Here is a 10,035-nt window from a genome sequence, read left to right on the forward strand (position 1 = left end):
GTTTCATGTCTTATTGGTCAGATAGCTAGAGGAAAAACTCAGTAGGAATGATATTGGGCTTCTTTGGTTTTTTCCTAACTCTAGTAAGTCTAAAGACTGATGTCAGCTTGGCTGTTAGGTAATATTTATCTTGTTGAAGTAGTCTATTCCTAGTTTTATAAGAGGCCTCTTCCCCCACCCACCCTGAGAATTTTAAATGAATGTATTCACTGTCCAGATAATATGGAATACTACTATTTTCTTCAGATCCTAGTTTTATACCACTTTCTAGATTCTCTGGTTTTCCCCTTACATTATACATTTTGTTAATATCGATTCTCAGGACATTTATATTTGTTAATTTTTACCAATTTATTTTCTTAATTCATGAATCCATTTATATCCACTAATTTTACTAAAGCCAAGCTTTGGCAAGATTCATTAAGATACGCAACATCCACATTTTCATTACTTTTTAAATAGACTTTAATGGAAGTTTCAGTTTCTGCTCCAACTTAGTAGATATTTAAGTGACAGACTTCATTTTCTATTCCAGCCTTTGGAGTTACTTTTGGTTTTCACTGCTCTTCTGTCAGAAATGTGTGGTCAGGAAACAGATCCTAAATTGGGGTGAGCCACTGAGATTTTCTCTGTGGCGTGTTGGTGTTGAGACCCCAGCAGCGTTCTTGGGTGAAAAAGGAAGCAGCTGCCGAGCCTAAGACACATCCAACCCAGCAGGAGCCAGAATCTTCCGAACAGGCGTGAATGGGCCTGGGGAAAAGAGCCCAGAGGCTCGCGACTCAGAGCCCCGAGAAACTCCCACCTGAACATCTGGAGACAAGACGGTCTGTCAGCCGGCCAAGGGCATGTCCAGGAGGACATCAGCTACGACATGCCGCTTCATTTTTACCACTAAAGGTTTGTGGTGACCTTGTTTTGGTAAATCTGTCAGCACCTTTTTTCAACAATTCAAGTGATTTTTTTTTTTCAACAATAAATCTTTTAAGTCTAACTAAGGTACTTTTTGTGGGGGGACACTGGGGATTGAAGTCAGAGGTACTTGACCACCAAGCCACATCCCCAGCCCTATTTTGTGTTTTATTTAGAGACAGGGTCTCATTGAGTTGCTCAGCACCTTGCTTTTGCTGAGGCTGGCCTTAACTCACGATCCTCTCGTCTCAGGCCTGCTGGGATTACAGGCATGTGCCACCGCGCCCAGCTGATTACGGTATTTTTAAGAGACAATGCTCTCGCATACTCACTACTCTATGGTACAGCGGGAACATGACTCCTGTGCACAGGGAAACTAAGTGTGGGACTTGCTTAATGTCCACGTTTGCTTCACTACAACCATAGGACCGCCTGCCTTCCAACCCCTGTGCAGAATATCAACCGCATCCTCCACTCTCCGCAGAGGCAGCGTGTCCCCCAGTCTCACATGGCACCCTGGTCTCAGGAAGGGGTGCCTCTGCCCCCACCCCTCTGGCAACGTCTGGAGACATGTTTGGTTGGCACCACTTCCCAGAGGGTGCTTCTGGGCATGGAGTGGGTGGAGGCCGGGGCTGCTCAGCATGTCAGTGCCAGATGGCCCAACTCCAGAGGATGATCCTGTCCCCAACACGCCCAAGGGACGAGTGAACAATCCTCCAGGGGGCCAGAGCCACAATTCTTAACTCTGGAGCATATTTCAAATGGCCACTAGAGGTCAGATGAGGCCACAAGGTACCTGGGACCACATGAGCTAAAGGGACATCCTTCCACTCTCCCTGCTGTCCCCAGCGTGGGCTTCCCCAGCTCTCGGCCTCCCCTCCTCCAGGACCGCCCTCCTTTCATTAAGATACACATGGAAGGGAAACGTCCCTTAACGTGATTCAGTGCGTGACATTCCTTTGCTCTTGCTGTGTCACCAAATAAAAAATTCTCCGTCTGGATCAGTGTCCCCGCATGGAGTGGGAACTGCCAGAGTGGGACACCCTGCTGAGTGTGGCTTGGACGCCCAGCACGGGCACAGTAGGTGAGCGATGACGGGGAACCGAGGCACGAGGCCCCGTCCAGGAGCGACTCCTTGATTGGCGTTTTAGGAAGTGTTAGTTAAGATTTCCCCACATTTGTGCCCGGATTCCGTTCCCGAGTGAAGACGTTTGATCAGTGGATTTGTGAAGCGCCCAGTCTCAGCAAGCAGCCCACCACATGCAGAAAGCCACAGAAAACCCCGAGACCTCCAAGGTCACCACAGCCCCTGCCCGCCTGGCCCACAGGCCTGGCACTGAAGAGCCACAGGGCCACTTGGACGTCTCCCGGGTGAGTCGTACCTATGATCCTCGGCACTACTGCCTGAAGAGGTTTTTCTGTGAAAACAAAACCAACCACTTTGAAGGCAGGTGGACTTCACCAGGTGGGCCTGCTGACAGACACCCCGCCGGAGGCCTGGTCCTGGGCGAGCGAGAGCTCTGCTGGCTTCGGATGCGGTCTGAGTGTGTCCCCCAGGTTCACATGCTGGGGTTTGGTCCTCAACATGGTGATAAGAGGTGACGCCTAGTGGGAATTCACTACTGCTCCTCCCCGTCTGTCTCTGGCTTCCTGTCTCACCATGTGACCTCTCCCCCACACTCCTACGATGCATGATGCCATCCACCATGATAGGAGGTGGCCAAGGGGGTCTGGATCATGGGGGCTAGCTGATCTTGGACTTGCAGCCTCCGAAACTGTGAGCAAAATAAACCTCTTTTCTTTCCAAAAGACCCAGCCTTGGGAGTCCTGCCCTTGACCTCCCATCACTGATTGGTACCTTCCCCAACAAGTGCAGGGAAGCCAACAAACGGGATGGGGAGCCAGAGGAAATACTCCCCAGAGACTCGGTCTTCTGGGACTCCTTTAGGGTGTTGAATCTGGTGACACTTTCCCTCAACCAACTTAGCCATTTCCCCAAGTCCAGCGCATTTTGTTTTTAATGAGTAAACAGTAAGTGCTTTGATGCCTGGGAGGCACCACTGGATGCTCTTTTGGACCCGGGGTCATAGGGGAAAAATGCAAAGAGGACGACACGAAAGCAGCAGCGTTCACACTCTGAAGGTTCTGGGAGACGTCTGCTCGGTGGGCAGCACTGGTCAGTGCTGGGACGGACATTATTTTAGAACTCTGTCCCAGGCCAAGCCCCCTGGGGTTTGATCCACTCTGGAAAAGGACAATTGCGTCAGGCAGTTCTGGGTGGCCGCCTGCTCAAGTCCTGGGGGAAGGACAAAGGATGGAGAGGTAGGTAGGGGCCCAGCCACAGACACTCAGAGCCCACAGTCCCGGGGACGTCTGGCAGCACTTTGGGTTGTCAGGTCTGGGGTGGGAGATGCTACTGGCACTGGGTGTTTGGAGACTAGAGATGCTGCTGTCGTCCTGCCAAGTGCAGGTCAGCTCCTGCCCACAGAACAACCTGGTTCCAGATGTCAGTGGTGAAGGTTGAGAATCCTGGTAACCCCTTCACTGCCAAAGCCCCAAACACAGGAAGGTTTGTAGGCAGCGCTCTGCATCCACGGGTTCCACAGGGGAGACCACCAACCATGGATGGCAAGTGTCTGCAGGGAACACTGACTGGGTCCTGGCAAGCACAGACTTTTCCTGTCGCTATTCCTTGATTTAAAGTCTGCCAACACCACCCATTTACATAGGGTCTTGAGCATCTGTCCTTGGGGGTCCTAGAACATCCCCACAGACACCAAGAGTCAACTGTATTGTGTCTATTTTACAGACGAGGATGCTGAGGGACAAAGTGACATAGCCTCATCAAGCCAGTTCACAGAAGGGCAGGGAGCCCAGCTTTCCAGAGGGGCTTCCAGAGTCCCTGCCACCCACTGCTCCACAGCTCTACCGACACTAACGCCGAGAAGGGTGCGATGCTGCATCCACAGGTGTGTGTCTGCCACGTGGGACTTTCCTTGCAGGAAAGGAAAACAAGCGGATTTAAAGCTTCGAGTGATATTTGCTGCGTGCCTCCTCTGGACGCCAGAGACACCTCATCCAGTGCCTCTCCTCACTTAAGGAAATTCAACCTATTTAAATAGAAGCCTCTGGGCTTCGAGGATCTCTGGATCATTCCAAAAGGATGAATCTTACATGAATTCAGAAAGAGGGGAGGGACCGAGTTTGAGATTTAGCAGTAAATCAAGTATGGGGTGCAGGCAGGCATTTCTCAAGCTTTGCCTAATAATCAAATGGAATTTGTTTCACAACTAGGGTGGAGAATGATCCAGTAAGAAAGGTAAATGTCAGGTTATATAAATTTTCCCTTTTGTGCGATTATTGACTCTTGTTGGAAGTGGTCCCATTGAAATCTCAAGGGGTTTTTTTTGTTTTTTCCCTTAACTGGGAATTGAACCCAGGGAAGCCACCACCCCAGTCCTTTTTGAGACAGGGTCCTCACTAAGTTACTGAGGCTGGCCTCAAACTTGTGATCCTCCTGCCTCAGCCCCCCAAGTGCCTGGGATTCCAGGTGTGCACCACCACCTGGTAAAATCACAAGATTCTTTTTGCTCCATCCAGGAGAGGCTCAGCTCACATTCCACCCACGTCCACCTCCTCTCGTTCTGTAAGTATTGACCCTGAACATCAAGCCAAGAGACACCAAGAGAACCTGGGGCTGTAAGAGGCCTAACCTGGGGACGAAAACGACGTTGTGCAGGTAATCCTCAAAGGTCTTCCGAAACGAGGACTCCTCCAGCTCCTTCAGAATCTGAGAGTCGGTCTTCGGGCAGGTGCAGCACTCCCCGGCCGAGTCCTCGTACTCGCTCTGATTGTGCTTCTGAGAATCGTCCGACTCGAACGGCGGGGACCACGTGCGCGAGGGCAGCTTCAAGCCTAAGGGAGGCAGAGCCAGAGGTTCAAGCCTCCCCCAAAACACACACTCACTCAGAGCAAAGGGGTCTTCTCAGAGAGGCTGGACACAGGTGACAGGGCCCAGGGTCCAGCTCCTCTCTCGGGAGGGACTTGCCAGTGTCCACTGGGAGAGCACGTCAGGGTGTTTTAGAAACTGACACCAACGTCGCGGGGCTGGAGAGTGTTAGGGATCTAGGAAAAGCCTCCATGCTCTACAATAAACCAGTAAACCAGGGTCAGATGGCACAGAAGGGCCAAGGGTGACCGCAGGTGCCATACGGAACAGTCTCAGAGAACAAAACTGCTGAGCCAGTCTGAATTCAGCCACACACACAACTTGACGGAAAGTGATTCAGTTGGTACAAAGAGCAAGTGCAAAGGCCCCCGAGTCAGAGATGTCCTTGGCATATGGAAAATGCAAGGGACCCATGTATCTAGAGTGGGGCGAGGGAAAGGACAGGGGGAAACAGGGCTGTCACAGTAGAGAGAACAAACGAATCCATCAGCCACGCAAATGTAAGTGGTGAGAAGATAAAGCCAAACTCCACCCAGAATTCCAGGGGTCCACTGGTGGATTTAGAGTCAGACTTGACCAGCGGTCCCCACCTGAGGGGTTATTCTCACCCCGCCCTGTAAACACCATGCAGCCTCCGGAGACATCCAGGGAGTCCCACCTGGACTGGGGGTGCCCATGAGTGGAGGCCAGGGATGCTGTCAACACCCCACAATGCTCGGGAAGGCCCCTCCGCAGAGAATGGCCAGCCCCCCACATCCAGAGTGCCATGGTCGAGGACTCCCTGAACTAAGGCCAGAGGGAAGTCGGCATTCGAAACCTCTCAGGTAAGCCCAGGAAAGGGAACTGAAAAGAGCAAGAGCACCCACTCCCCCAGGGGCCCTAGCATTGCCAAGCTGCTGCTTTTAAAGTCCTGGCTGCCCGTTTCAGTCCCCAAGGTCAAGTCCTTGGGGCTCCCGCTACCCACACTGTGCGCGCAGCCGGGCTCCACAGCCAGGAGCCGGGACGCTGCTCCGCAGGCCAGCTCCCGCTGGGAGGAAGGGACGTTTGATGGGACCCAGGTATGGTTCCAGGAGACTGGGGCCTCGGGTTTTTCTGAGATGACCAGGGGGCGCTGGTCTGGGGCGGCCCAAGGAGCTCTCCATGGGTCTCAGTTGGAGTCCTGAGGTCGGGGCGGGGGGGGGGGGGTGGCAGCTGCACCACGCCAGCGCCCTCAACGCCTTCGAACTGTGCACTGGAAAGGGTTAAAACGGTGGACTCTGTTCAGTGTATTTAACCACAAGTTTTTTTTTTTTCTTCAAACCACACTAATAGAAAGCTACTCCTGTCCTTGGGGAGTTCATTTAGTGTGCATTTATGTCTGTTTTAAACTGTCCAAAATAAACCCAAGATTCCCCATTTTAACCGTTTTGCAATGCAGACTACGGTGCCATCAGGTGTATTCACAACATGGGCCGATCACTGCCACGTCCCTCTCCAGACCTTCCTCGTCTTCCCAAGCTGGAACCCTGTCCCCTCCAACACGGACTCCACCCTCCCAGCCCCGACTCAGGGACTGCTGAGAGCGGAATCCTGCAGGATGGGTCCTTACCGAGTTTAATTGTGGAAACAAAGTAACACACCTACAGTGACACTTAAACAGTCACATGGTAATCAGATTAGACTCACAGAATGAAAGTTGTTCTTTAAAACAAGGAGGAGGAAAAAAAAGGAAAGTTTTGACGTTGCCAGTGGATACTGGCAGACAGAGCCCACAGGAGGAGCTGAGCCGAGGCCCAGGCTTGCTCTCGAGTTATATAAAGCATCAGGAGATAAATCAGTTGGCAGTCCTGGGCTCAGGAAGGGATGATGTCAGAGGCATACATATAGCACATGATCTGGGAGCTGGGACGGCTCCCGGAGATCAGCTGTCCCCCACCCCTTCTCCCAAAAAGGAGGCAGACTGTAAGGGCTGGGTGGCTTGGCCAACACCCTGGGGCAGGTCAGGGACTGAGCCAAGAGCAGACCTCGGCCACTGCTCTCCCACAGCCCCCTGCTCCTCCAAGGTCATGGACTGAGGACACCGATTCTGAAAACATTGCAAGAAAGTGAATTAGAGACAAAATAAATAAAGGAAAAGAGCCCTTCAGTTTATTTGGTTTAGGGGAAACAAAACAAAACACACCTTTAGCTCTTTTGAAATGTCCTCTATTGTCAACTATGGCACTCATCTATGCCGTGGAACACCACCAGAACTTTATCCTGTCCCTGCAACTCTGCAGCCACTGTCCAGAAACTCAGGGATCAGATTTTAAAGGTTCTCATCACAAAAATGATCAAAATGCTCATTACTCAAAGTTGACTTTTACCCATTGTGTACGTGTACGGAAACGTCACACTGTATCCCACCAATATAATATGTACAACTGCAATTGTTGTGTATTCATAAAAATTAAAACAAACCCAGTTTTAGAATATTTTTAACTAGTGCATACCAACTAGTTCGAGGCTTCAAATATTTCTCCATTCTTCCTCAGATGGATGGAGGACCTTGCAGCAAACAAGACTAAAGACTGAGAAAACAACTGCATGAGCATAAAGTGTTGGCGGAAGGCACAGGAGCAGAGAGCGCTGACCACTCCTTGCCGTTTCCAGCCCTTTAAACCCGGGAACCAGAGTCCCTCCCTGGCTTGGCTTAGGACCTCTCTGCAAGCCCAGCTGCCTCTGGTTTGGCAGAGAATCTCGGGTGGTTCACACAGTGACACAGGGTGGAGGGGGAGGAAGGGGAAGCAGAGACCCCCAGGGGAACATGGTGCCAAGACATAAAAGACAAGAGTCGAGCACCACTGAGCACCAGGACCCTGAGAAAGCATCCTTGGGGACCTTGAGGACCCCATGGTGTGTGACTGCGCAGTGCGCTTACACGTGCCAAGGCGGCCACTACTTCTCGAGGTGGCATCATCTCATGGGAACCCTGTCCTACCCTGGCTCACTGTTAAAGGGAACATCATCACGTGACCCTGACTGCACCTGGTTTTGACACCAGTCTTCAGAGTGTCTAGTTGCATAGTGTTTAAAGATGTGGATTTTCTTAGTGTGCAAGAGAACAATGCGCGCGTGCACCCTGGGAAGCAGGAGACAGCACCTGTGTCCCCCATAAGTGTCACACGGCGTGGCCAACCCACCACGGCTGCCCGTACTCACCTTTGAGACAATAATCCAACTCGTACAGCTCACTGTCTTCCTCCTGCCTTTCCCAGTAAACCAGGTAGTGCGTGATGTTGCCGTTGGGGTCCGAGGGGGGCTTCCACTTCAAGATGATCTGAGACGAGGAATTCGAAACCGAGATGGGATCCAGGGGGACGGAAGGATCTGCGAGAGAGAAGGAAGCAGGCCGACCGTGAGGAGCAGCAGGCTGCCGGGTGCACCAAGAGGGGAAGGGACACCCAAGTTACAGGACCGCGAGGCGGCGGCTGCAGTGTGTTTAACATCGGAGAAAACTGCCAACACAAGGAACGCTCGCCAGGCCAGGCCAGGCGAGGGTCACCAAGTCACAGTCCACTTGCACTACAGATGGCGTGGCCACATTCCCCCACCGACTTAATGAACATGGATGGAGCCCCAGCAGGCGCCAAGCTCTGAGCTGAGCACTGGGAAGATGCTGCTGGGGAAGAAGGACCCTGGGAAGAGACCAACAGACTCATGCTACTGGTTCCAGTTGGCTCCAAAGTGAACCTGGTCCCTGGGCAAACTTGAAGCCACCAGCTGTCATCCAACATCCCCCACAATGCACCAGCGTTAGGCTCCACAAACCATTCCCCTCAAAAAAAAGAGGTGACCTAGGGAGTTGGGGAGGGAGGGGGCACTCAAGGTAGAGACAGCAGAGTGTACAAAGGACCCAGATGCTGGAAGTTTCTAGAAACTCAGCATGTGGCATCGACGGGAGACCGGCTGTGAGTGGACCAGCCCAGGAAGCAGTGTTGACTTGAAAGCTTGCCTTGTTCCCCATGGGGCAAGGGTGCTCGCTCTCCGCCCTATGGACACTGGGGCTGGACGAGGCTCTGTCACAGGGAGCCGTTGCCGGTCTCCCCACCCCCAGCTGGGACAACCACCCGCGCCAGCAGACACTGCCTAGCGCTCCCTAAGAGGCAGAATCGTCACTCTTTGAGAACGGCTGCTGTGGGAGAAAGACTTGGGTTTTGCAAAACTAACTTAATTGCTAGGAAACATCCCAGTAAAAAAAGAAAATTAGAGGAGGAGGAGGAACGAAGGGGAGAAAAACGGTAAAAATGGCAAATCATGGAAGCCGGGGACAGTCAGCCATTCTTTCTAGCTTTGCAAATGTTTGAAAAATTTAATAGATTGAAAAAATAAACGATTGCCCCCTTATCTATGGACAATGTATTCGCAGCCCCCAGCGGATGCCCAAAGCCTCATACAGCCCTGAGCCCTGAACACACGGTGGCCTCCCTATGGTAGAAACTCATTACAGATCAGCCACAATAAGAGACAACCAGCCATAATAGAACAGCTACACCCATTCACTACAGTGAGTGAGTGACAGCTATGAATGGTTTGCTTCTGGAATTTTCCATCAAATATTTCTGGATTGTGGCTGACCTCACAAGATCCAAATCCTAGAAAGCATGAAGCTCAGGAAAGGGGGACACTGTATACTCCCCTCTAAGGAGGTTTATGGGTCCACATCATCTTCTGAACACATCACCCTCAGCACTCGGCTTCTGTAGAAGCCAGTAGCCATAAGAAGTCCCCTGCGTAGGGACTGGCAGGGTCCCCCCTTGTGAACAAATCCATATTCACAAAACATACGTACTGGTGGCATCTGTCTGCACATAGATGATGTCACTCTTGGCCCCGTAGGTCCGGCGCTCATCAGAAAAGGTGACCAAAGTCTTGACAAAGATGGCGTACTGGGTCCAGGGCTTGAGACCCCGCATCAGCCATCCGGGGTGGTGCTGGGGCTTGGGGTCGTTAGACCTCTGAGGCGGGTCGATGTCCACCACAGTCCAGCTGTTGGAGCCACATGCATCCTGCCCGTCAAACTCGGTCACGTTCTGATAAGGGCTTTTGAGACAAAGCAGAAGGAAGGGGTTACCCTTGCAGTCCCTCGAGGTCACGACGTGGCCACTTCTCAGAGCCCCACGGGGGGGCGGGGGGGGGGGCTTCCAGCCCTGGGGCGC

The 10,035-nt window shown here is 52.2% G+C and overlaps 1 protein-coding gene and 1 long non-coding RNA gene across 5 annotated transcripts in view; one reads left to right on the top strand and one right to left on the bottom strand.

Moving 5' to 3' along the window:
* The window catches only part of Insr (insulin receptor), a 120,404-nt gene that overhangs the window by 21,781 nt on the left and 88,588 nt on the right, over positions 1–10,035 (bottom strand). For 2 of the 3 annotated variants that reach the window (XM_048812873.1, XM_048812867.1), the window contains exons 8-11: positions 9,669–9,919; positions 8,039–8,206; positions 4,623–4,824; positions 2,292–2,327 (exon numbers count right to left, since the gene is read on the bottom strand). In XM_048812873.1, the coding sequence (XP_048668830.1) occupies positions 2,292–2,327; positions 4,623–4,824; positions 8,039–8,206; positions 9,669–9,919 (657 nt within the window). The remainder of the gene's footprint in view (positions 1–2,291; positions 2,328–4,622; positions 4,825–8,038; positions 8,207–9,668; positions 9,920–10,035) is intronic. The other variant, XM_048812880.1, reaches the window with a different exon arrangement.
* Positions 586–9,223, top strand: LOC107157336. 2 transcript variants are annotated; one of them, XR_001505494.2, is made up of 4 exons: positions 586–3,231; positions 3,719–4,228; positions 4,510–5,682; positions 7,372–9,223. It is a non-coding gene; the product is annotated as an uncharacterized LOC107157336 (long non-coding RNA). The 2 variants fall into 2 exon arrangements; XR_007351155.1 differs by having other exon boundaries at positions 3,719–5,682.

This window comes from Marmota marmota, unplaced genomic scaffold (assembly GCF_001458135.2).
Source record: "Marmota marmota marmota unplaced genomic scaffold, marMar, whole genome shotgun sequence".
Classification (NCBI taxonomy): Eukaryota; Metazoa; Chordata; class Mammalia; order Rodentia; family Sciuridae; genus Marmota; species Marmota marmota.